The sequence below is a fragment of the Mesoplodon densirostris genome, chromosome 10, assembly GCF_025265405.1.
Source record: "Mesoplodon densirostris isolate mMesDen1 chromosome 10, mMesDen1 primary haplotype, whole genome shotgun sequence".
Taxonomy (NCBI): domain Eukaryota; kingdom Metazoa; phylum Chordata; class Mammalia; order Artiodactyla; family Ziphiidae; genus Mesoplodon; species Mesoplodon densirostris.
In genome coordinates, this window is record NC_082670.1 from 104,225,154 (window position 1) to 104,253,061 (window position 27,908).

General features: G+C 42.0%; 1 protein-coding gene across 1 annotated transcript in view; it reads left to right on the plus strand.

Moving 5' to 3' along the window:
* Positions 1 to 27,908, plus strand: part of ATG7 (autophagy related 7) — a 240,623-nt gene that overhangs the window by 35,285 nt on the left and 177,430 nt on the right. The window contains exons 8-14 of the mRNA XM_060109351.1: positions 7,099 to 7,187; positions 8,792 to 8,913; positions 13,167 to 13,257; positions 14,017 to 14,161; positions 19,404 to 19,562; positions 23,138 to 23,332; positions 26,657 to 26,860. Coding sequence (XP_059965334.1) covers positions 7,099 to 7,187; positions 8,792 to 8,913; positions 13,167 to 13,257; positions 14,017 to 14,161; positions 19,404 to 19,562; positions 23,138 to 23,332; positions 26,657 to 26,860 — 1,005 coding nt within the window. The remainder of the gene's footprint in view (positions 1 to 7,098; positions 7,188 to 8,791; positions 8,914 to 13,166; positions 13,258 to 14,016; positions 14,162 to 19,403; positions 19,563 to 23,137; positions 23,333 to 26,656; positions 26,861 to 27,908) is intronic.

Consider the following 27,908-nt stretch of genomic DNA (forward strand, 5'->3'; position numbering starts at 1 on the left):
GTGTGGATCCAGCCCCGAGTCCTTCTGTGCTCCCCTCAGAGGTGCTGGGTGCCCGCCTGCTGCAGGGCTTTTGCACGTGCCTCTGGCCCGGAACTCCTGTCTCCTTTCTCTCCTTCTGCCTCTTCTCTCCCCACCTCCACGCCTCCCCTTTGCCCAGTGAAGTGTTCACTCTTTCTTCAGATTGAAACTCACTCATGATTCCTTGGGGAAGCCCTCCCTGACCTCTGTGCAGAGGTTTACGCTGCCCGTAATGGGTTCTCCTGGGGCTGTGTGGCTCCTCTTTGTAATATTTAGCACAATGGTGTTGTACGTTTTCTTGAGGGACCTTTGATCTTCTTCTCCCATGTCAGCGTAAGCTCCATGAGGGCAGGTATCCTGTCTGATTTTTCACCATTGCATCTACATCCTGTGGTATCATGTCTGGTGTGTAAATACAAAGGGGGACTGAGGGCGTGAGTGCATGAGTTGTGCGGATTGGAGCTCACATATGTGAAGTACCTGGGTCAGTGCCCCTTACATAGGAGGCCTTCAGCAAGCGGTAGGTTACTCCTAATAGGGCTCATGATAAGTGTTCTCTTTCATATGGTCTTCTGATTAAGGCTGTGTTGCTTATAAAGGCGTTCCCAAATTGTCTGTGCACCTAAAGTCAATAGGTAGTATGAGTCGTAGACGTGCTTGGTGGTCGGACAGGAGACAGAGTATGGGGGAGGTGTGTGATCTGCTGTGGGGAATTTAGAGCAGTAGTTCTTAATTTGAGGAAGGGATGATGGTCAAACGTATAACCTCTGAGAATTTGGTGGAAGCAATCGATCCTTGCCCACCAAAAAATAAGCATCTAATATCTAACGTCAGGGGATCCACAGAACACTGAAATGCATTCCTGGATCCTCTTTGGGTCCCTGACTTAGAGGAACATGAAGGGAAGGACAGGAGTTAGCCTGCCCTGGTGGGGAGAGAAGGCTGTGGGATTGCTGAGATTTGGAGGTGGGTGGCCCATCTGTGTTCCCAGCCAGAGCTGGGACCTTTGCACCTGGAGGTACTGCCTGTTCAGGTCCGGAGCCCCAGCTCGCTGGGAGGGAGTGGATGCCTGTACCTGAAGAGGGCGCACTGTCCACTCAGTCAGCAGCAGCTGCGGTTACCCTGTTCTGAGTTCTGACTGTGTGTCCAGCACAGAGCTGGTCACTCACACATGGTGTCAGTAATCCTTCCAACACCCTGCAGAGTGAGTAGTATCCTTCTCACTTTATAGGTGAGGAAAATGGAAATGAGGCTGGGGAATGGCGGCCCCTTCACATGTGAATTATCTTACCTCCTATAGTCAGAATGCTTCCCACAGTGGGAAAAAGAGCATCCACGTTTTTCTCAGTAGCTCACAGCACGACATGACACAGTAGGAAGGCCAGATGTTGGGTCCACCTGCGACCTTGTGGGCTGTGACCTCTGAGTCTCCGTTTCCTCCCCCTCTTCTGCGTAAGATGGTTGTGAGAATTAAGATGACGGATATAAACAGGCTTTGTTAGGTTTTACTCACATGTTATAATTGTTCTCATTGTATTTTCTTAGAATACATTTGTCAGCTTTCATTTTCAAAGGAAAATGATTTTCTGTGGACAGACCTCCATCTCCCGCTATTCTTTATAGCTGGACTTTTGAGGTCCTGAGTCATGCAGCCAACTTTGCCTTTACCAAAGAAAGGCACACTTTTCTTGCCTTTTTGGTTTTAACAGAAACCTGGAGAAATTAGGCATGGCCTGCCTGCAGGAGAAGTCCTTCCGGAAATTTTCAGAAGGCCCCAGAGCATCCAGGAAGGTTTGACCAGTTCACTAATGATGCTTTCTTTAAAGTAAAGCTGAGTAGCAAGTGCATCTTTGATTGGTTTCTTCTCGTTTCTTGGATGACTTAACGGTTGTTAAAGGTGATCGCTAGGGGATCCCTTAATGCCAAACTCCTTTGACTGTTACTTGTAGTTAAAAATACCTGTTACATTGTGATTCAATAATCATATTTATGTGTGTCTTCAGATGTATATACACACGCATAGAAAACTGAAGCAAAACTTTCACAAAATAATACTTTGCTAGGGGCTATGCACTCTGTTTTCTATCCTGTCCTGTCTTTTGAAAAATGCTAGTTGAGACCCAGTGAGTGATTTAGGACTCGCAAATAGCTCATCACGTGGAGATTGGACAGTGCTGTGTACCCACTTCGAGAATACTGGCAGGTAAATGAGCTGCACTTGGTGTGGTTCCATTCATTATTTTTATGTCCAGCTGTATCTTTCTGTTTTTAAAATCTCACAAAGCTCTTCAATTAAGTTTTTGGAGTTTTTTTAAGTAAACACTTTGTGTATTTCCTTCTAATCTTATGTGCATTTCTCTAAAGGCTAAGATTCTACTATATTCTGTTTTATTTTAGTATTTTAGCATAATATGAAACTCTACATTAACATCCTTTTTAATAAATTTGTATGATAATGTATTTACCAAGTTTTTGACATTTAGGTTTCTCATAATTCTTCACTTTTAGGAGCTTCTTTGTGCATGAAATCCCATACTCCCCTCCCCTTGTATTTTGAATTATTTATTTCCTTAGGAAAAATTTCTAGATGTGGAATTACTGGGTTAAGAGTTTGAACATTTTAAGGTTTGTAATTGGTCGCATGCTGGTAAATGTTTGACAGTGGGCTCTTGGCGATGTGGGTACCCTGATTTTGTAGTGTCTGCTTACTTCCATGGTCTCAGCTCTCCCACCGTGGCCCATTTCGGGCTCCCCGTGTGAAGTCACAGGCTGCGGAGCTGGGGAGAGATTGGACCAGTCTGCTCTCCCAAGCCTTGGGGCCCCTCCAGCACCAGTGCTTGTAGTAACTGTGGCCACAAGCTGCCGACTTTTTCTCCTGCCGCATTGACCGTTCTGTACATTGCCACACATTCAGTAGGCTGAAAATGGGCCTTGTTTAAGTTCTGCTTTCCCTCGAAGAAATGACTCCACCATGGGTCACAGGGCCACTGCACTGTTGCAGCAGTTCTGGTGGTTACGCTGAAACAGCCCCTGTCACTATCCCGTTGCCAATCCTCAAGGAAAGCTTGCTTGATTGAGTTTTACTTCTTTCTTCAGAGCAATTATTTTTTTATTATTTCTTTAAGGAAGATGTTGGGGGTAGGAGTTTATTAATTAATTTATTTATTTTTGCTGTGTTGGGTCTTCGTTTCTGTGCGAGGGCTTTCTCTAGTTGCGGCGAGCGGGGGCCACTCTTCATCGCGGTGCGCGGGCCTTTCACTATCGCGGCCTCTCTTGTTGCGGAGCACAGGCTCCAGATGCGCAGGCTCAGTAGTTGTGGCTTACAGGCCTAGTTGCTCCATGGCATGTGGGATCTTCCCGGACCAGGGCTCGAACCCGTGTCCCCTGCTTTAGCAGGCAGATTCTCAACCACTGCGCCACCAGGGAAGCCCCAGAGCAATTACTGAAGATTAAATATTTGGGAAATGTTTTGTAATTTTGACAACATTAGCCTTTAATTCTAGGGCTGTAAAATCTTTGGACAAGAGCAATAAATAGCAGAGGAGCAATAATTGGTCTGTGTTAGCGGGGCTCTTTCTTCTCTTAGTGATCTCGGCATCTTGGCAGCCATCTGTGACATCACCATGTATTAGATATCTGAACTTTTTCCCTAAACTTTTAAGACACATAATCTCCCTTGTGCATTTCCCGTTATATTGAGTGTTGGGTAATAGACAGCCATTTGTCAGATAAGCATGTTTTTTGGCAATGTGGAAATTTCTCCACACACTCAAGTTGACAATTTTGCCCTCTTTTCTTTCTCATTTTGTACTTTTTCAGCAAATTTCTGGGTGGATTGCAGCCAGATCATTACTGAACAACTTCAATGAATTGTATGCCCTCAGCCAAGGAGAAAAGAGTGTTTATTTCATAAACCTTCTAAACAAAGGGTTTTTTTGCAATGACATTTTGTTTCTTTCTGCTGATGTATTGTAAAAGGAAGAGATTTGCCCAAGTTCACACAATGAATTTGTGGCAAAGCCAGTTCTAGAATCCAGATCTCCTAGCCAATTGTTATTTCTGACTGCCATTTAAAAAAATCTGTTTACCCATATCGTTAAACTGGCTTACCCAGCCTTGTATGGACTAATTCCTACAATGATTGAGGTTCCGGATTTGGTTCCTAAAGCACTTGAAGATTTTGGAGTCACTTTTGAATCATCAAAGGAAAATTAAATGGTATTCAGCCTAGTGTCAAATGGATTCTGTCATTTTCCAGTCCAGATGCTTGCTCTTTGTACTCATGCATGCCTCATGTGGGTAGGAGAGTTACTTTAAGGCATTTTCAAGCTGACCTCCCTTTACGAGTAACTGATAAATTTCTCTTTAGTGGTTCATTCCTTCTCTGTAACTCATTTTAGGTCAGGTTGCTCTAAGAAATTTATTCCTGGTCTTCTCAAAAAAGATTTCTTTTTCTTATTACCTTCCTGCCTCATTGCCTTTGTATTTAGTGTCAGAAATATGCTCATTCTTTGAAATTAGGCATCCACTTGTGGTATCTAAAGTAACATTCTAATTTATATAATTTAAACATCACTTAGTCCCAACTCTACAATTGCAGATGGTAAAACCTAGACCCAGAGAATATTTGATAAACTAGAGAAGATAACCTTGAATCTGAAGGTAGGTAACTGTGTAAGGGTGATAGACTGAACTGAACAAAGACGTCAGTGAATCTACCACAATAGAGTTTATTTATATTGTTGTTACAGTTACCATTTATTGAGCTTTTGTCTTGCTCCCAGTCTCTGTGCTAAGTGCAGGTGAGAGTTACCCTCTAGATGAGAAAATTAAGGCATAGAGAGGTGAAGTAAATTGCTGAAGGTCAAATGAGAGTAAGTGACAGGACATTTGATCAGAGCCTAGGTTTATGAAGTCATACTTGAAAACTGAAACTCAGCATCTCTATATGAATGGCATTTCCTGGATTGATACTATCAGGGTTCTTCCCAAATAAAAATTGAAGAGCCTTTAGACACCTGGTAAGATTGAGCCTTAATAGAGACTGTGTTGTTTTGTAAGCTATATAGGATTTTTTTTCTCTTTAATGGTCTATAAAGCTCTATAATTCTGGAGCTAGAAGGAATCCTTTGAGGTGAAATTATTTTACAGCTTCATTTTACAGGTGAGGGAAGACCTTCCCCAAGGTCTTAAAATCAATTAGCTGCAGGGTTAGAATGCATGCCCGCTGGCGCTCCAGCCAGTGCTTTTTTCACTGCATCAGGCCATTCTCTTCTCTTCTCTGCTGGATAACAGAGAGGTAAATGCCTTCGGTGAATTTTTTAAAATGTGACGTTGAAGCAGTGATTACTTAATCATGTAGTATGCCTGGCAGATGCCCTCTGTCACAATTGATAGAGGGGAACTAAATAAAAAGGTGCCCCACGTGGTGGCGGTGGCCAGCTGGACCAGAAGAGCTCCAGGGAGACAGTGTCTTCATTCAGAGGGAGCGTTAGGCTAGAGGCCTCATTCTCAGAGCTCTCTTGCTTCCCATAGGAACCTGTCTCTTAGACCATGCTCTCACCTTCTCACCCAGGAGAATCCCAGAGGCATTCTGTTGTCATGTCTCCTTCATCAGCTCTGGTCTGTAGCAGTTCCTCGGACTTTTGTTGTTTTTAGTGACCTTGACCTTGACAGTTTTGAAGAGTACTGGTTCAGTTATTTAGGTCTAATACCTCTTAATTTGGGTTTGTCTGACGTTTACTTATGATTAGATGGGGTTATTTTTGGAAAGAATACCACTAAGGTGAAGTTCCCTTGTCATCATTATATCTAAGCTACCTGATACTCACATGGCATCCCTGATGGTGTTAAACTTGATCACTTGTTTAAGGTAGAATTTGCCAGCTTTCTCCACTGCAAAACTACTGTTTTTTTCCTTTGGGTGTGAGTCACTAAGTCAAGCCCACACTCAAGGTGGAGAACGATTCAACTCTACTTCTGGAGGGGGAGGTATCTACATATGTTGTTTGGAAATCTTCTGTAAGGAAGATTTGTCCCTTCACCTTCATATTTATTTATCTCATCGTTTATGTCAGTATCGACTCATAGATACTTGTTTTATACTTTAGGTTATAATCCAATACCACGTTATTTATTTTGTTGATCAGATTGTCCCAGCCTTGGCCATTGAGAGCTCTTTCAGGTGTCTTGGGTGCCCGCTTGACATGCCCCCCGTCCTTCTGTTTATTGAGCACTTGCTTACTTTCTAGTGTGGAAGGTGCTTCAGGCTCATCTTGTATTTTCCTTGCTGCAGCCCTAGAATTAGCCACGTAGCCATGGAGCCCTGATTCCTTTTGCAGGAGAATCATGTTTAGAAATCAAGATCTCATTGTCTTTTGAGAGGAAGGAGACAGAAAAAGTGAAAGATGTTATGTATAACGTACAGAGGGCTATGGAAGCAGAGAGGACAGGGTGACACCCTCCACCAGGGGCAGTCTTCACTGAAGACATGGTGTTTGAAGTTCAGTTGAGTTTTCCAGTTGGCGATCAGGGTTGGGGGAGCTGGAGGAGGGAGGAATGAGAGGAAATATATGTTAGCGATATCAAAGGCATCCGGCTTTTTAATTTGGTCTCACTATGGATTTACAATGGTAGTGACCCTTCTTTGATTTTCTCATTACATAAAAATTAGCAGTTTTCTCAGATGATGTCTCTTTGTGAGAGGATTTTCTCTGTGTGAGCCCTGACAATTGACGGCCCTTCCTCCCTCCTGGTTTTCCTTTCAGTCTTCCTTCCTTCCTTCCTTCCTTCCTTCCTGGCTCCTTCTAGGAACTAGAATGTGTCTAGTTCCTGCTCTCTTCCAGGCCCAATGCGAGGCACAGGGGGTGCAGAGAATTTGACAGCCCTGCCACCAAGACGTTCTCTCGTCTGGTGTGAGGTCCTCTGGCTTTCTTCTCTTCCCTCTAGCCCTTCACCAAGTGTCTAATTGTTGATGCTTTTGCAAAACAGCATAAATAGGAAAGAGGAGGGATTAGCAGTGTTTGTGTTGTGAATCTGACATGATACTTGCCTCACTGAGAAAACCTTTTCTGTTCACAGATAACTATTGGTGTATATGATCCCTGTAACTTAGCCCAGTACCCTGGATGGCCTTTGAGGAATTTTTTGGTCCTAGCAGCCCACAGATGGTATTTACGTGTGTGTGTGTGTGTGTCTGTCTGTCTGTCTTTGTCTATATGTTTTTGACATTGTGCCTAACTATATCTTAAATTTCTGTTTTCCCAAATGGATTTTTTTCACTGCTGGCGTAGAAACCAGATAATAAATCAATAAATCAGTCATGATCCAGTTTCCATCAGTGGTGAGCCTCTAAGCAGGTCTGTTATGGAGCTTCAGACTCTGACCATACAGCCCTAAAGATATTTTAGAGTAGGGCAGGGCCAACAGCTGGAGGTCCCCATCCTGAAATTCTCTAGCCCTCCCTTCAGCTATCACGTTCAGATAGGATTTTCCTGTTGCTACCATCTGCCCTTTTTCCCAACCTTAGACTAAATAAAACAGGGAGTAATATACATTTGAAAAGATGCTCAACATCATTAATCATCAAGGAAATAAAGTATAACTAGATACTACTCATTAATAAAGATAATAAGATACCATTATGAAATACTACTACATACTCACCAGATAATGAGATACTCACCAGAATGAGTCTAAAAAGATGAGAATACCAAGTGTTGTCAAAGATGTGGATGAATTGGAACCCTCAAACACTGCTGGAAAACTGTTTGTCAGTATCCACCAAAGTTAAAAATATCTATAGCTCAGCAGTTTCCCTCGCGGGTATATAAAGCACAGAAATGCATACTCAGATGGAAGCAAAACATACACAGGAATGTTTATAGCAGCATTAGTCTTAATAACCAAACACTGGGAATAACCCAGATGTCCTTGAACAATGAAATGGACAATAAATAGTGGTATATTCACTGCAATGGGATGCGATGCTGTAGTGAATCTGAATGAACTACTGATACACATATCAACATGGATGAATTTAAAAAACATAATGTTGAGTGAAAGAGGCTGGACCTGAGACAATACGTGCTCCCTGGTTCCATGTATGTAAAGGTCAAAACAGGCAAAACCCATGTCTGGACTTAGAAGTTGGAGCAGAAGTTACTTTTGAAGGGGCTGGTTATTGACTGGGAGGAGGCATGAGACAAGCTCCGTTATATTTAGGATTTGGATCTTTACCTCTGTGTCTGCTTTACTTAAATAACAGTGTTCACTAAAGATAGCTAGATGACAGATCATCTGCAGAGGGAGAGCGTTATACTTGCTTGTCCTGGTGGTGAGTCTGTAGAGCTGTGGGCTTCCTCACCACTGCCCGAGCTGCCGTCTCGTAGACTGTACGTTCAGGTGGGAGAAGGGGGACCAGAGGAGCCCATGCTTGTCTTGGAGTTTCTTTTTAATATCTTGTGAGCTTTTTTTTTTTCTGCATTTAAGATTCATTTGTCAGAAGTATTTATGTACAATGTGAAATTGTTATATAAAACTCACCTAAAAAATCATAGCCAGTTCAGCGCTCAGCCTCTAAACACCTGGACAAAGGAAGCCTGCGTGGATATGTTCAGAATCTCTCAGAGGTTAAGGTCATCCCCCGAGGGTGTCAGGGAGGCATAATTACAATGAATTGAATCCTCTCCACCTGGGTTTGCTGAAGCTCTTACGTGAGCTCTCTCTTTTCTTTCCTTAAAAAAAATTAAAAAAAATCTGGGCCCGACAACAGGAGTAGCAGTTTCCAGTCTGTTGAAGTCCTCTGCTTCCGGGACCGCACTCTGCAGGGGATGAGAGACGTCACCCACAGCATCATCTTCGAAGTGAAGCTTCCAGAAATGGCATTTAGCCCAGGTAACGTGCCGGTCTTTAAGAATGCATATACTTATCATTTACCAGAAACCAAATTAGGTTTAACTTTTCTTTCATCCCTTCACAATGGCAATGGAGGTAGAAAAACGTACAGCTCCTACCTCTTTGCCACTAGGAACTCTTCCCTGGAGCAGAGGGCATGCTCTGCAATTCAGACAGGAACAAAGGCAGAGACTGTCCTCAGGGTATTTCCTCCAGGCAGTTTTTTCAGTCCTGAGAATTTTTTTTCCCTCTATTTTCTGTTTTTGCTTAACATAAAATCTTTATTCCTTACCTTCTTACAGGAAGAATGAAGTATTAATGCACCTACGTATTTATTTGTTACAAAAAGTTGTGTGTGATCTTATTCTCCATATAGTAAGCCAGTCAGCAAAAGTGCCATTTCTCCTTCCACGTTTAATATTCTTCATCTGATCATGTGTGCTAGGCATCAGCTATTCGCCTTGTTTCATAAGTTAGGAAACTTGGGCTCACAGATAATGTTATATATATAGATGTGTGTGTGTGAGGGTGTGTGTGTGTGTGTGTGCGTGTGTGTGTGCGTGCGTGCGTGTAGATATACATACATGCATTTATTTATATATTTATGTTTATGTACACATCACAAGGACAGAATAACATACCCAAATTTGAGTAAAATAAAGGTAATAATAATGCCCACCTCATGGAGTACCCCTTATGAGGAATCTGACTCCTATGTAAAAGACAGACACCATGGTGGCATATTATAGTTCCTTAATAAATGCTAATTTATGGTAATTTGCTATCTTACGCAAAGCCGAGAACCTTTTCCAAGATGACCCCTCAGATTTCTATGTCTTACGTGCTGCCCAGAGTACTTGTACATACCTACATGGTTTAATTTGCTCCATACAGCACCTGCATTGTTCCAAGGAACATTGCTTTCTTTAGTCCGTGGATCACGTGCCTTAATGTGAGTGTGTGTTTCGGGGGTGAGGGGTGTTAAAATCTCTGCTTCATCAGGCAAAAGAGGAAGCTGTTTACTTGTTAGTTTAGAGCCTTAAAATATCTATCGGCTCTCTGCCATCTTTAGATATTTAATACATTTGATTTAGCACCCTCTTCTGGCACATTCTAAAATAGCTTCCATGTGATGTTTCATTAAGCCGCCACTGGAAGGTAGCTCCAGGGGAATGAGGTGAGCAGGAACTAACCAGTAATGCGGCCTCGTCTCCACCTGGCAGGCCACCAGCTCTTTCCACATGTCACTCACTTAATCCTGCCAACCACCTTTTGAGGGAGGCACTTTTCTTTCCATTTTTTAAGATAAAGTCACTGAATTACTCTTACTCCCTGCTCCCAGTGATATATCACTGATGCTTGGTGAAGCTGGCAAACCCAGGAAACGCCGTGCAATTCCATTTGAAAAAGAGGTTTTCTGTAGCGCAGTAGTGCTGTCAAGTCTTTACACTTGATGTTGAGTGTAGATTATTTAGTTTAAGAAAGGCAGGGCCTCCCTGGTGGCGCAGTGGTTGAGAGTCCGCCTGCCGATGCAGGGGACACGGGTTCGTGCCCCGGTCCGGGAAGATCCCACGTGCCGCGGAGCGGCTGGGCCCGTGAGCCATGGCCGCTGAGCCTGTGCATCCGGAGCCTGTGCTCCGCAGCGGGAGAGGCCACAACAGTGAGAGGCCCGCGTACCGCAAAAAAAAAAAAAAAAAAAAAAGAAAGGCAGATGTTCCTCTTTTTTCATGTAAATTAATGTTTTCCCTCTTAGCTGTAAATAAAACCTTATAATAAATAAAACTTTGTAACGTTATTCTGTATTGTAATGTGAACTGAAGGTATTCGCATGGTAGTGTCTTTTAATATTTCTAAGACATCCCATAGTTACAATGACAGTGTTACAAGAAATGCAATTTTGAATATCCTGTGTCTTCTTCTGCTCTTGGTGGCGCAGGCAAGCTCACTCCCCTGTGCTGATACAGAGTATTTGAGCAGCTGGCGGAGGGAAGCAGCAAACATTGCTGAGGATGGGAGAGCCCTCCTTTCAATTCCTGTCCTTGGTGTGCTCCTCCTCTTTGTCCAGCTAGGGGAAGACAGGGCCTAACTTTCCCCTAAAAATATTTTCTCATTAATTTGGGGTATGTCTAATATGGAAGCAGATATGATAGACTAAATATTATGGTCACCTATAGTATTTTTTTAAATTATCAGTAAGTTTAAAGTACATCTAATTTTCTTAAAATGGCTGTAACATCTTGAGTACAGAGATGTTTTCATTTGCAGTGACATTTTGTGTTTGTCTTATAATTTCTTATCTGTAACAGGAGAAAGCTAAGGCTGGAGTTATTAATTATAGTACTAGACTGTGTTTCTGAATTTCTTGTGAAATTTCTGTGCATGTGTTAGAGAAGCATTTTTAAATTTAACATGAGAATAGTAAGAAAATCAAACAAAATATGACTTAGTAACTGGTTTGAACTCTTTTTTTTTCCCCAGAAAAATGATTTTGGAGTTCTTATCCTCTTTAAGAACTCAAATCTATTATTTCAGTTTTAATCTTTTGTGATGTAAAAAAGGACCACACCAGAGCACCTGAGTTAAAACAGGAAAAGGCTCATTTGTTTTTCGGCTCCGCGCTGTGAAAGATGCCCTCAGCCAAGTAGCTTTTGAAGATAACTGACCCCCTTGTTTCCCATTGGTCGTCCTGTCCCAGAAATAAAAAATTGTGTAAAGCAAATCAACACCTCTAGGTCCCATAATTATATTGAGCACTATTATTTTAAGAAACAAAGGTTGAAAGCTAAAAAGTTCCCAAGGAAAGGAAAATAGAGGTGTTGATAGAAATATAAAAGTCGGAGAATGTCCAAAGAAAACCAGTGTACAATTAGAGACAAACGTAAAATTCCTGCCATAGTCCTGTATCTCTTAACCTTAAGTCAAGGAGCTTCTGTTCCTTCAGGGACTGTTACTTCAAGCAGATATTGGAGGTGATGCTGGAAAGGTAGGTGGCTGAGTGAATTCCCTGCTAAGGAGTTGAGGCTTTATTGTGAATTTTGGGAATTCAATGAGGAAGGGAGAGCAACTGAGGTCCCAAGGTATGGGGAGTGTAAGACTGGGTGGCCCCCATTAGCAGGATTTACAAGGCCGGCTTTCCACCAGCGAAGCCGGGTTTCCACCAAGGAAGCCAGGTTTCCACCAAGGAAGCCAGTTTTCCACCAAGGAAGCCAGGTTTCCACCAAGAAAGCCAGGTTTCCACCAAGGTGAGGAGGTAACAGAAGTATTCTGCAAAGCAGTTGAGATTTTTAAGAGGATTTTGCAACAGAGGAATAGAGCAGCATTACCCTGAATGTGTCCTGTGAGATTTTAATTGGTGTTACTGGTTGAGGGTGATATTGGAGAGCCAGGTAAGGTTGGGAAGCTCAAAGCCAAATCAGACAGAGTGGCTCCTTTACTGCAGGTTTCTCAGAGCTTTATCTCCCTCATGTGCGATGTGACGCTCCAGGTTTGGGTGGTTGTGGGGCAGAGGGAGAACACAGGTAGGTGTACAGAAGCATTTCCCAAGCCCATCAGCCACGGGGTCTTTATCCTCTCAGAGCTTTGCGTGGAGCACATTTTGAGAACAGCTGGAATTGGACTTACAGAGGCACCCATTGCAGAGGTTAAAAGAGGTCAGCGGGAAAGGGAAAAGTCAGAGGAGAGGAAAGTCTGAATGGATAAGGATGTGCTTAAAGGAGAGGGCAGCTTAACAGAAGAGCAGTCCCTTGGGCTGAGGTCTGGAGACAGGCAGGCGCAGTGATGGAACTGAGATGCTGGGTGGAAGGGTAACGTAAGGATGAAGAGCGGAAGGGGTGCGCTCAACGGAGAGGTACAGGTCCAGGTGGGAACTCAAGCAGAAGGTGTGCTGCAGTCACACTGGCTTGTCATCCTAAGGTAGAAAGCCCTTCACAGGGTTAGACCTGCTCCAGATATATTTTTTTTTTGGAGCAACTTCCAGTAACTACAGAAGTTAAGGCAACTCGGACCAGAGACCAGGGCTGTTTCAGAAGCCCTTCTGCAGGAAGACAGCGCTTGGGTCTGAGGGTCTCTAAACAAGATCCCTAGTGGCTCAGGAAAATGAGGCAACTGAGGCAAGTAGATGCAAATTCTGGCCTGCAAACCTCCTTGAAAAAGAAGTGAACTAAAAGCTTATGGATGCGTGAGCCATCTTGCTGCTTTGAGTTATTTTTTATTTTTCCCTCCTTCCCTAAACTTACTGTTTTATTTGCCTTAAGATTGTCCCAAGGCGGTTGGATGGGAAAAGAACCAGAAAGGAGGCATGGGACCAAGGATGGTGAACCTCAGCGAATGTATGGACCCTAAAAGGTATACTTTGGAAGCCGTTTTCTCCAGGGTGCACAGCAGGTTCTGTCAGGCCAAGAGCATTGCCCAGTTCAGTCAGGGGACGCCTTCACACTGATGACACGTGTTAATCCACTCTTGGCTGCCTCTTGATTTAAGTTTGGTTGTGAGAATTAATATTAATGATGGGTATCCTGAAAGACACACAATTCACGTTTCTCTAGACATTCTAAATTTTGTTCTCGCTTCAAGCTCAGACTCTTCAGACCTGTGTACCTACACCACCTTTTAATTCTTTATTCATTGCCCTTTGATTTTGTCCATTAGCCTACACTGAAGGACATTATAAGAAATATTTCACAGAAACCAGTATTGTATTGAAGGCATGATGTAAGTACCCCCTTTACTGAGGAGACAGAAATTTCTCTGTTTTCAGTATTAGGAAAATCTTTCCTCATAAGCGACTGGTGTGTTTTTATTCCTGGACACAGTAACTCCTACACCTGGTCATGCTTCCCATTTCACCTTGGCTGCTGGGAGCTCAGGATCAGATTGGTGGCCCATCACTGTGCAATTGCAGAGGATAATGGTGGCATGTGTTCTGTGTGGTCACCTTTCTCCTCCTCGCTCACCCTCAAGCTTTGTTGTACTTTTCCTTCGATACTAATTTCCACAGTATTTGTTTCTTATTATCTCATACAGCTACTTTCTATCTAAAAAGGACAAGATTGGGGCATAAATGAGTGATTGACTAAAGAAATAAATAATTCTCTCATTTTCTAGGTTAGCTGAGTCATCAGTGGATCTAAATCTCAAACTGATGTGTTGGAGATTGGTCCCTACTTTGGACTTAGACAAGGTTGTGTCTGTCAAGTGTCTGCTGCTCGGAGCTGGCACCTTGGGTTGTAATGTGGCCAGGACATTGATGGTAAGTTTGTGGGGATCAGATGTTACCTCTAAAGCTGTGGCTTCTCTTCTTATTTCACTATACAGTCCACCTTCCATACCTGTGGGTTTCCCATCCGAAGATATGGAGGGCCTTGTATTTTATGTAAGGGACTTGAGCATCTGTGGATTTTGGTATCCCCAGGGGCTTCTGGAACCAGTCCCCTATGGATAGCAAGCGACGACTACAGCTGAGTGCCTTCTCTCCCCCAGACTGCCCCTATTCTCTCTCCCTCCCTCCCTTCTCTTTTTCCTCCCTGTCTCCCTCCCTTTTTTCTTTTCTCAGTATCTCTTTAAGTATAAAAGGAATACATGCTTTTATTATAAGGTAGAAACAGGAACTCTCCCTCCACTCCCATCCCAAGTCACTTACCAGAATTAAGCAGACTTCACAGATTATTACACAGCATCTTTCCCTGAAGTTTTCGTAGGCATGCGCAAATGCAGAGAGAGACATTTGTCATCTTTGCTCTTAGTTATTTATTTATTTATATTTACAAAAATTGGATCATAGCATACTGTGTATAGCACGTTTTTATTTTTAACTTAATATAACAATAATTGTGGTTCTCTTTCTATGTATTCCATATTATGTATATGTAGGATTTTATTATATGTCTTGCCCTCAATTTATTTAATCAATTTCAGCATATTTTTCTTTTAGAGACGCTGTTGAAGTGAACATTCTTATATCTTTACATGTCCGTGGGATTATTTCTTTAGGAAAAAAAGCCCTAGAAGTAGAATTACTGTGTTAGAGAGAATGTAAAACAGAGCTTTTAAATTTGCATTTCTTTAATTAGTGAGGGTTAGTATTTAATTTTATTTCTTTTGTGAATTTTATTTCTTCTATTCATGTCCTTTGGGCTGTGTTTCTTATATATTGACTAGGAGTTCTTTTTTTAATGGATATTAGCCTTTTTCTGTAATATAATGCAAATATTTTTCTCAATTTAAGTTATCTTTAGCCACATAAAGGTTTTTAAAATTTTGATGTTATTAAATATGTCAGTCTTTTTCTTTATGGTTTACAGAACTCTTGTTTTTATGTTTAGATCTTTATCAATGTGGAATTTATTTTTGTTTTATGATGAGAGTTAAATATCTTAACATTTTTTCCACAAAGTGGATAGTCATTTGATTGAATGGCATTCGTTCAATAATACAAATCATCATTTTTCCACCTTTATCAAATACTAAATCTCCTTATGTACCTGAGTCTCTTTTTTGGATTCTATTTTGTTCCATCATTCCATTTGTTTGTTCCTGCATTATTACTCACAGCTTTAACTCAAATTACAGTGAATTTATAGATAAATTGGGAAGGATTGACATCTTTACAATATTGATCCTTAGTTCCAGAAGCATTGTATATCTCTTAAATTATTTAGATCATCTTTGTAGCATTTTCTTTATTTAGGTCTCCCACATGCCTCATTTAGTTTATTTTCACATGTTTAATTGTTTTTTTTCTTTTAAAGATATGTTCCTCCTACTAAATTTTCCAGTTGACTACTACTGGGATATATAAGAAAGATATTCTATCTGGCCATCTTTCTAAACTTTCTTAGTTATATTAGTTTTTTGTTTGATTCTTTAGAATTTTGTCGGCTGATAAGTATTCCTCACCAACATTTATACCCATTTCTAAGATTGACTAGGACTCCATGGTTTTGCTGAGGAATAGTCGTGAGAGTCGGCATCCTCATTTTGTTACTGATTTTAATGAGAAACTTCTTTTTTTTCTTTTAATTTTGATATGTGATATTGGTTTCTGCTAATGCTCTTTTATAAATTAAGGAGGCAGATTTTTATTTCTAGTTTACTATGAGTTTACATCAGAAATGATTGTTGAGCTTTATCAAATACATCTATCAAGATAATAGTATTCTAATGTTGAGCATTCCTGGAAAAAACCCTATTTGTTCATGGTATGTTATTCTTCTAATATACTGTGGGATTCAGCTGGTAATGTTTTATTGCTAGGTTTTACATATGCATTCATAAGTCAAGTTGGTTTATAGTAATGTTTTTCCTTTTCTTTGTGGTGTCGTATATCTTATAGCTGAGTTATGCTACTTTTATAAAATAAAACCTTCTGCCCTTTTCTATGCTCCAGGACAGTTTAAGTATATGACTTATCAGTTGCTTGATGGTTTGGCAAAATTCAGTTATAAATCCATCTGGGCCTGATGCCTTTTGGAATTTTGTTGGCAGTGAGGGCAGGGAATCTTTGTGAACTTTTACAAATGTTTCTATAGTCATTGACCTTTTTAGATTTTATACCTCTTTTGAGTCAGTTTAGTCATGTTGTTTTCCTAGAAAATCATCCATTTCATCTAAATTTGAAAATTAATTGATATAAAATACATGTGGTATTCTCTTACCATCTTTTATTTTATTTCATTTTTTAAAAATAAATTTCTTTATTTCTCTATTTCTTTTTTGGCTGTGTTGGGTCTTCGTTGCTGCATGCAGGCTTTCTCTAGTTGCAGCGAGTGGGGGCTACTCTTCGTTGCGGTGCGCGGGCTTCTCATTGCAGTGGCTTCCCTTGTTGCGGAGAACGGGCTTTAGGCACACGGGCTTCAGTAGTTGTGGCTCGTGGGCTCTAGAGCACAGGCTCAGTAATTGTGGCACACGGGCTTAGTTGTTCCACGGCATGAGGGATCTTCCTGGACCAGGGCTTGAACCCAAGTCCCCTGCATTGGCAGGCGGATTCTTAACCACTGCACCACCATGGAAGTCCTTCTTACCAACTTTTTTTTTTTTTTTTGCGGTATACGGGCCTCTCACTGCTGCGGCCTCTCCCGCTGCAGAGCACAGGCTCCGGACGCGCAGGCCCAGTGGCCATGGCTTACGGGCCCAGACACTCCGCGGCATGTGGGATCCTCCCGGACCGGGGCATGAACCCGCGTCCCCTGCATCGGCAGGCGGACTCCCAACCACTGCGCCACCAGGGAAGCCCCTACCAACTTTTAAATCTTCTCTTTATCCTCTCTTTTATCTCTCCTTATTCCTAATGTTGAATATTTGTGTTTTCTCTTTTTTTCTCTTTCTCAGACTTGCCAGGGAGGCTTGTCTAATTTATCAGTCTTTCCAGAGAACTAAATCCTTGATCTCTTTATTCCATAATTTTTGTTTTTGTTTTGTTTTGCTTCCAGATTCATTAATATCTACTCTTGTCTTTATTCATTTCTTCCTCCTTTTTTGTGGAATTTATTTCATTCTTTTCCTAACTTCCAGAATTAGGTACGTAAGTTTTCTTAGCATTTTAAAAATTATAAAGTCATTATAGACCCATTGTAGAAAATTTGTAGAGTATAAGAGTTGTAAAGCAAGAAAAGAAGACCCATTTTTCGACTACATTTTCACTTATTTCTTTTCAGTGTTTGTTTAATGTATATTTAAAAATCTTATTTGATATATAAAAATGCCCCTTGCTTTTACCAATTAACATTGTAAACACTTTCTCATGTCATTAAAAAGGATACCTAAAAAGCTTTCTTAATGGCTGTAGAATATGCCTTCTTGTATGATGAAACATGATTTACTGTGACATTCCCCTAATGTTAGACATTAACATTGTTTCTGGTTTTTTACAACTCTAAATTATGTTACAGAGAACATCTTTGTGATTGCATTTTTGTCAGTATTTCAGATTATTTCCTAAAATAGATTGCTGGAAGTAGGTCAAAGGATATGAACATTTAAAAAGTTCTAGAAACCTATTGCCAAATTGCTTTCCAGAAGAATTATACCAGTTTACATTCTCAATCAGTAAAATAGTTTTTTCATCACCCCATCCTCACCAGCACTGAGTATTGTAATTTTCTTTAATCTTTACAGATTAGCCATTTAAACTGTGTAGCATTCCAGGAAACTGAAAGTTAAGTGTGAGAGTCCACATGCATGTGACTAACCTGTGGCATGTTTGTAATTTATGTAGCTTTCTTCCCACCGCCAAGCATGTTCCCAGACTGCCTTCCTTGCTCTCCACTCAGCATTGCTTTAAGGAATGCAAAAATACTCCCGAAATAAATATCCCCAAGCCAAGCACCAGTGACTTTTGGATTTCCCATACTTTTATTCCCCCTTCATGGTAGTTTGCTTACCTGGTGAAAGTCACTTATAAAACTGGGTGGCTAGACCAAAGTCACCATTGGGCTTCAAAACAAACAGCCGACTTAAACTATGCTTTCAAAAGAGTGGATTCTGGCCCATCATCCTCCACCCCGACAGTGAATCTTGGGTTGTTGTTGACTGTGCCCCTGGAATCATCAGACTAACTGAATTTCAAAGTCCCTAATGGAAGGATATTGAAATAAGACAGAGATCAGACTCTTAACTCTGCAGCCAATCCTGGCAGGGCTTCCCTTACATTACTGTGCTTGTTTATGGTTTACTGAAATACACATACCCCATCTCACCCCAGAAAGTAGGCATCTTCATTTGATTGCCACTCTGAGGATCTCATTTCCTCCCCACCATTAACCAGATCTGTGACCTAAGATAACTCACTTATCTTTTCTGGGCTTCAGTTTCTGTATCTGTAAAATAAAGTAATTGAACTAAAGATTTTAAAGAGCCTATCTAATTTTAAAATCATGTGGTTCTATAAGACTTTATAGGAGATGGAATTGAAGTGTATGAAATCATGAAAACCATCTCTGAGAATGTAGAATTGTCCCCTGCATTCCAGAATATTAATAAGGGCTTTGCCTCTTGGAGAAAAAGTACAAAATCTTCTATGATGTTATACAACTGGAAATAACTTATAAGTCACTTTTACGAGGAGCTAATTCAGGCTTTAAGTGAATTTTAGGATGAGCTGTTATTTATGCTTACTTATTCATTCAGGGAAAGCAAGGACATTGAGTGGCTCTTGCTAATCCTTTTAAGACAGTAACAGGGACAGTTCTTATGGGACTCACCCCCAAAGCTTCCTCTGGTGCCACTGTCAAAAATAATGAATTATTAGTCAGACCCACAATGACATTTCTTAGTCTTATTACTGTAGGAAGCTAGGCACTGTGTGTATAATTATTTTGTCTTTTAAAGGAAGTTGACAGTGTCAAAAACTGAATTTGCACAATTCAATTTCTGGAGTTTCCTGTATTTTGAGGTTCCCAAGCTGCTCCAAAATAAAACCCCTTTTAGGGATTTCAAGGGAGACACCCTGTGAAATGTTCATCAGAAACACACCATGATCTCCTGTTTCCATGCAGGGTTGGGGCGTCAGACACATCACATTTGTGGACAATGCCAAGATCTCCTATTCCAACCCTGTGAGGCAGCCTCTGTATGAATTTGAAGATTGCCTGGCAGGTGGTAAGCCCAAGGCCCTGGCTGCAGCAGACCGGCTCCAGAAAATATTCCCCGGAGTGGTATGTTGATGCTGTTTGAGAACGTCTGAGGTTTTCTCCTGGATCTTTCAGTGTTTAAGTCTCGGGGAATGAGGCCCTGTGGTATTGCTGAAAGGGAGTCAGACATCTGTCACTTACTACCAGGCCCTCATCATGTGGCCGAACCTCTGTTTCCTCATCTCAGAGATGCAGATTACAAGAACAAAACTCTCATATATTATTATGAAAATAAAATGAAGAGTACATGAAAAGAATGTTTTATAAGTTGCAAAGTGTTATCTGAGTTGAGGAATTTGGGGTACAAATATTTTTAGATACTGCCTTGTTCCAAAGGGATTTATGGTGGCTCAGATGTAGCATATTATTTTCCTCATCACCAGAATACTTGATAGTTAGTACAGGTTTATGAAATTAAATTGAATGTAAGTCTGCAGAAGAAAGATCTGGCTAATGTTTAGCTTTTTATTCCAGCTGCTTCTTATTTTTGACTTTCATCATTTATTATAAAAACAATGAGGCAAGTCATTCAGCTCATTTGATTCAAAATTTGCCAGTGTTTTTGAGGTCATCCAGCAAAAGACATTCTGCATCTTGCATGCTTAATCAATTTATGTGACAGAGGTTAGATTAGGTGTCTCCGAAGTATCTGTTTGTACTTAAAGTGCCACAAGAGACTCTTGGCCCTGGCTAAAAATAAAAAACCTGCTTTCTCAAAATTTCTCTGTTTAGTCACTCAGCATTAGATTTATTCATTTTAACAGTCTTTGCTTTAAAAGCAACTTTGACTGTTTTGCCCATTTCATCCGTGTACCAGAGGAATGTCATTTATTGGGCTTTATTCAACAGTATTGATTGAACACCCACTGTACCCAGTGAGGTGCTGGATGCCAGAAGAGATAAGAATAAGTTACACCCCATCACTGAGGAGGCATCTTAGTTAGGTTTCTGCTGTGACAATATTGCATATCACATACTCCCAACATCTAAATGGCTTACGATCATAAACATTATTTCATGCTCAGGGTCTGCAGGTTAGCCATAGCTTAGCTGTAGGCTAGGCTGGACTCAGGCTTCGAGTCAGGTTCCAATCTGCTCTGTATGTCATTATTTCAAAATCTACGCTCCAGGAGCAGCAGTCAGCTGGTCCTACTCTTCTTATGGTGGAAGGTAGAAGTGTAAAGGAGTTGGTGAGGCTTACCATACCTATACCTGTTAAAGTTTCAGCTCAGAAATGGCCCTGTGCAGTGTCCTCCATCTCCATTGCCAGAGCTAGTCACAGGGCCAGGCCCTAAGTCAATGGGGTTGGTCAGTATACCCTGCCTTCCTAGTGGGAGGTCCTAATAAGTTGTATGGCAAAGGGCATGGACATACAATTCTGTCAGAGGGAGGCAGTGCACAGTCAGGAAGAATAATTCATTCTATCACCAGAGAGTATCGTGAACTCCCCTCTGGGCCCAGACAGACCTGGCTTTGAATCTGAGCTCTGCCTGAAAGTTTTGCTTGCCCAAATCCTAGCCATGGTCTATGACCCAATGCAATTCCCCCTATTTCTTTGTTCAGTTATTCTATGACTTACTCACTCCTCACATATTTATTTAAGGCCTACTGTGTGCTGGGGACTGGGGAACAAGGCAAACGAAGTTCCCCTTCCCTTGCATGGAACTTCAAGTCTAGCTGGGAGCACGGTCAATAAACTAATTTCCTAAACGGTTACACTTGTAACAAGTGCACGAGGCAGGAGCTCAGTTGCTGTGAGAATGTTTAACAGGTAGGCCTGACCTAAACCAGGCTTCCTTGAGGAAGCTAAGTCCTGAAGCATGGGTGGGAGTTCGCTAGACCAAGGCGGGGCACAGCTGTTTGTGCAGAGGCCTGAGGTAGGAAGCAGCATGCTGCCTCTGTGGACTGAAAGAAAACCAGGCTGGCTGAAGCATGGAGGTCAAGAAAGACACAGAGCTCGGACGCCAGCAAAGGCCAGGTCATGCTGGGCCTTAGAGATCAAGTTCACCTTTTCTTGAAAACATCAGCCTACCAGGATCAAGCCTCTTCCTCAGCACCTACATCATGTTACTCCATTTTACCTATTGGATTATGCATTCCTTACCACTGGGAGCCAGGTCTCTTATACTATTATCCTTCATGCCTTATAAGTAATACTAGATAACGCAGAATGCATCTAAGTACTAGTGTAATTCATCAAATTCGTGAAAAGTACTTGTGAAACTGTTTCACTTATTGGTTAGCCAGGCTTATGTAATTTTCTTTGTGTATTCAACTTAGTGTTCAACAGTCAATATTGTTGATATTTTCATTCAACAAATACTTACTCATCACCCTCCTTACACCAGGCCATGGACAGAAGGCTAGTCCTAAGTGAAGAAGACATGAAAAGAACTGCTCGACTACAAATACCATGCCTAATCCTGGGGTTGAATTAATTGAATAGGAAAAAAACCTGACCTTTAATAAATCAAATAACTATTTGAGGTCACCATTTTTTTTTTCTCCCAAAGGTAAGGCAATAAAATGTAGGATTGTAGAGACACACTAGGGGTTTTAAAACCCAGCTCTGGACATCTGCTTCCAACCCTGAAGAGTAACTGATAGACTAGCTCTCCTACCATTATGCACCTAAAAGTTCTGCACCTGGGTAGATTATAAAAAATGACTCTTCAGACACTGAACAATATGTAGTGAAAGACTGTGGTCTCAGAAAGAAATGTTTGTCCCAATTTATTGCATGCAGACACTTTTTAGCCCATTGGCACTCCTTTGTGACTCACAATTCATCTGCCAAGACATTGTGGAGCCAGCAGGGGACAAAAGGTAAATTACAGAGCTGTTCTAAAGCCCCCATGAGAAATCCTGAGTCCCCACACTCAAAGAGAACCCAGGTTGCTGGGCAGCTTCTGCTTTTGGACAGGGAATGAAGCTTCACTACCACACATAGCTGTCACGCACCCCCCAAACAAATATCTATACACTCCTAAGTCAGTTTTCTAGTTCAAGTCAGCAAGTAGAGTTTTTTGGTTTGGAGGGTTTTGTTTGTTTTTAACGCATGTACTCCTAAGAAGATTAAGGCAAGACTGGCAGCCATTCTAATCTTATATGAATTTATTAAATTATTTTTGTTCTGACATCCCATTTGGAGGTATTCTACCGTAAGGAAGTGGAGGGGAGGGCAGCTTGGGAATAAGTGGGGAGAGACAGCCTGGCTGGATGGAGGGACTTGCGCTGGCAGAGGGCATTTTGATGAAGTTTCTTGGCCTCAGGTTGTAGGAAAGAGCCAAAGGTACACAGTTTTCTCCAGTGTTCACCTTTTCTCACACAGGAAGTGCCCCCCACCCACTTTGGAACTAGGATCAGTGTGTCTCTGTCCAGCTTCAGGGGCCCTGGGTGATAGGAAAGGGTGGTCTAGGTTGAAGAGGTGAAGAGGGTTGGGGGCACAGGCAGCAGAAGGCTAAGGCAGAGTGGTCGTGATGGAGAGATTTCAGGCTGTAAGCGACCATGCGTGCACGCTTTGGCGACCGGGAGATGTGGGTTCTGAGATCCCGCCTGTCCCTTTGCTTCAGACCCCCCTCTCTCTGGTGTGTCCCCAGAACGCCAGAGGTTTCAACATGAGCATCCCCATGCCGGGACACCCAGTGAACTTCTCCAGCGTCACCCTGGAGCAGGCCCGCAGGGATGTGGAGCAGCTAGAGCAGCTCGTCGAAGGCCATGATGTCGTGTTCCTGCTCATGGACACCCGGGAGAGCCGATGGCTGCCCGCCGTCATCGCCGCGAGCAAGAGAAAGGTAGAGTGTGGGTCCTCTGGTGGTGACTTAAGGCATCATCTACCCAGGGGGAAGTGTCCCCAGTCCGCCCCCTCCAGAGCAGAGGGTGCTTTGTGTGGCCTAGTGACCTGGTACAAGAGGGCTTCCTCCAGAGACTGTCTCTGCCTTATGCACCATCATCCAGCATAATTGTTACCCTTTACTGTTTAATTTTCATAACCACCCTGTGAGGTCCTTTACTGGAAGGGACATTCTACTAACAATAGAATGTAAGCTCCAAGAGGGCAAAGATTTTGTCTCATTCACTACTGTTGGGTCAGTGACAACTTCAAGGGCCAAAAGAACTGAATGGTTAAACACTGCGTTGGCCAAAAAGTCCCTTCAGTTATAAGTAAAAATAAGACACATTTTTCATTTTCACCAAGAACTTTATTGAACAACGTATTCACCCTTTTGTTCCACTACCTTCTGCCATTTTTCAGGCAACTTCATAATTCCATCTTCCCAAAACTTTTTTTTTTTTTTTTTTTTTTTTTTTGCGGTACACGGGCCTCTCACTGCCGTGGCCTCTCCTGTTGCGGAACACAGGCTCCGGACGCACAGGCTCAGTGGCCACGGCTCACGGGGCTAGCCGCTCCACAGCATGTGGGATCTTCCCGGACTGGGGCACGAACCCGTGTCCCCTGCATTGGCAGGCAGACTCTCAACCACTGCGCCACCAGGGAAGCCCTTCCCAAAACTTTTTATCTTTTTGAGCAAAGAGCTGTTCCAGGTGCCTTTTACAGTCTTCCAGGGAATTGAAATTTTCCATTAAGAGAATTTTGTAAAGAGCTAAATAAATGGAAATCCAAAGGTCAATGTCTGGTGAATATGGCGGATGAATCAGAACTTCCCAGCCAAGCTGTGACAGTTTTTGCCTGGTCATCAAAGAAACATGCAGTCTTGAGTTATCCTGATGGAAGATCATGCATTTTCTGTTGACTAATTCCAGATGCTTTTTGTTGAGTGCTGCTTTCAGTTGGTTTAACTGGGAGCAGTACTTGCTGGAATTAATCGTTTGGTTTTCCAGAAGGAGCTCATAATAGAGAACTCCCTTCCAATCCAGCCATATACACAAAATCACCTTCTTTGGACGAAGATTGGCCTTTGGTGTGGTTGGTGGTGGTTCATTTTGCTTGCCCCACAGTCTCTTCCTTTCCACATTATTGGGCAGTATCCACTTTTCATTGCCTGTCACAGTTTGTTTTAAAAACGGAACGTTTTCATTACGTTTAAGTAGAGAATCACATGTGGAAATACGGTCAAGAAGGTTTTTTTTGCTTAACTTACGTGGAACCCAAACATCGAAGCAATTCACATAACCAAGCTGGTGCAAATGACTTTCAACACTTGATTTGGATATTTTGAGTATGTTGGCTATCTCCCGTGTGGTATGACATTGACTGTTCTCAATTAATGTCTCAATTTGATCGCTGTCAACTTCAACTGGTTTACCTGACCGTGGAGCAGCGTCCAGCAAGAAATCTCCAGCACAAAACTTCTCAAACTACTTTTGACACATTTGATCAGTCACAGCACCTTCTCCATACACTGCATAAATCTTTTTTTTTGCGTTTCGGTTGCGTTTTTACCTTTCTTGAAATAACAAAGCATAATATGCCAAAAATGTTGCTTTTTTCTTCCATCTTCAATATTAAAATAGCTACACAAAAATTCACCAATTTTGATGTCTTTTTTTAAATGCACGCTGATATGACAGCTGTCACATACAATCTAACAAAATTGTTTCGAATGACATTAAAGACAACTAACTGCTACTAGAGCCATCTTATGGAAAAAACCGAACGAACCTTTTGGTCAACCCAATAAATCACGGTACATATGTGTGACAGAATAGTATGTAGCCGTTCACGGTTATGTCTTCAAATAATTTTAATAACATGGAAAATACCACATTATGTTAAATAAGATATAATATTGTATATTTTTTATCAACTCTTGATATATGTAAAGATATCTACGTTTCTCAAAGGGTGGCAAGAAGAAGGGAGAAAGGGAGGAAGGGAGTGGGAGAGAAAGAGAGAAAATAACAGGGAAATACTTCAAACTATTAATAATAATTGTTTGAGCTGTGAGTGATTTTTGTTTTCTTTTCTGGTATGGTTTTCCTTGATTTTTTCCAACTTTCTGTCTAACCATAAATTTGGGAGAATAATTTAAATTACAACTAAGAGAAGTTCTTACAGTATAAATGAAAAAAATTGGGCCTCCCTGGTGGCGCAGTGGTTGAGAGTCCGCCTGCCGATGCAGGGGATACGGGTTCGTGCCCCGGTCTGGGAGGATCCCATATGCCGCGGAGCGGCTGGGCCCGTGAGCCATGGCCGCTGGGCCTGCGCATCCGGAGCCTGTGCTCCGCAACGGGAGAGGCCACAACAGTGAGAGGCCCGCATACCGCAAAAAGAAAAAAGAAAAAAAGAAAAAAATTGTCCTCAAAGACCTATGTGGGGGGCTTCCCTGGTGGCCCAGTGGTTGGGAATCTGCCTCCCAATGCAGGGGACGTGGGTTCGAGCCCTGGTCTGGGAGGATCCCACGTGCCGCGGAGCAACGAAGCCCGTGCGCCACAACTACTGAGCCTGCGCTCAAGAGCCTGCGAGCCACAACTATGGAAGCCTGCACGCCTGGAGCTCGTGCTCCGCAACGGGGGAGGCCACCGCAATGAGAGGCCCGCGCACTGCAGCGAGGAGTGGCCCCCACTCGCCGCAACTAGAGAAAACGTGCGCGCAGCAACCAGGACCCAATGCAGCCAAAATTAAATAAATAAATAAATAAATTTTAAAAAAGAAAGAAAATATTCAAAAAAAATCCTATGTGAAGGGTGAATTATATGGTATGTGAATTATATCTCAATAAAGCTATTATGAAAAAAAAATCTCTGTAGAAATGACAGAGGACAGCATAATGCTGGAAAGAATGGGTTTGAGAACTATCGAGACAGTTTTATACACCTACCTTTTACCAGCTAAGTGACCTTAGGCAAGTTATAGAAGTAACCTCTCTGACTTTCAGTATCCTCATCTGTAAATAGGAAATGTTTGCTGGGAATTTTAAATGAAACCAAATGAGATAATTTATGTTAATCACTTGTCAAGTCTTTTGCACTTAATAAGCCCTCAGTCTTGGGTAACTTTTAACAACATTAGCTTCTAGAATCTAATTATAGTCCTATGCAAACATTTATTGCAAACACTTATAAAATAAATTTTTTAAGTGGACCAAATATGAAGTTAGCCATGGCTTAAAATATGTGTCTCTTAACTCTAGCCTTTTATTCCTTGAAACTCACAGCTGGTCATCAATGCTGCCTTGGGATTTGACACATTTGTTGTCATGAGACATGGCCTGAAGAAGCCTAAGCAGCAGGGAGCGGGGGACTTGTGTCCCAGCCACCCTGTGACACCTGCCGACCTCCTGGGCCCATCACTTTTTGCCAACATCCCTGGCTACAAACTTGGCTGCTATTTCTGCAATGATGTGGTGGCCCCGGGAGATGTAAGTGGATTTCCTTGTTATTCCAAACATTTCCTACAACTCTCTCACCCACTGGAGTGGAGAGACCCAGTTCTCTCCTTTACGACTATTTAGATACTGTCTTTTAACAAAGAGAAAAATTCTGCATTTGGGGGACGGGGCAGGGCCTTATCCCTCTATGAGCCTTGTTTGACATCAACTGTGTACAGCTCTTCCCTGTTTGCCAATGTAAATGCAGCAACAAACCATTTTTATGGAAAGCTCAGCAAGGAAACTGCAGGCTAGATTGGTTCCTGGCAGCGCTTAGCGCTGTATTCTGTGTGTATCTTAGTGAAGAGGGCATTAAATGAGGAGTCTGAAGACCCAGACTGCAGTCCAGGCTTGGACACTGCCTCACGGGATAATTCCAAATAAGTCTATTAGGCTCCCTGTGCTTCTGCAGGATGGGACTGAGGCCCAGAAGTTTGTCAGACTCAGCACGTCAAAATACAGGATTTCCAGTTAACTCTGAATTTCAGGTAAATAACGAATAATATTTTAGTATAAGTATGTCCCATGCAATATTCGAGATCTGTTTATGCTAAAAGATTATTTGTTGTTTATTCAAAGTTCAAATTTAACCGGGCATCTTGTATTTTATCTGCCAACCCCAGTAGGGGAGGGATGAATACTTTCCCTGACTATTAACAGTGCAAGGTGGTTCAAACATGGAAGTGCTCTGAGCAGCAAGCACGACACTGTTCCAGCTTAAGGTTCTGTGTTCTTAATGCTGCCATGGAAGCAGGGTGAGCAGGAATGGTCTTTCATCAGAAAAGGCGATCACTTCTAGTAAAACAAAGCAGAGGTGTTGTCTGTACCCTCCCCTCCATTTTCACCTTCTATTAAAACTTGTTCCTTACTAATTTACACCTCTTTTGAATGACTGGCTTTTGTGTCTTCCCAGTATAAAGAAAAAAATATCCTCTTATGTGAAGAAGGGTGGCTTTATCTCCATCGTGGGTTATAATATACGGCTGACCCTGTTATTTCATTATTACCAACAAGTAGGATTAAGGATCAGCTGCAGTAA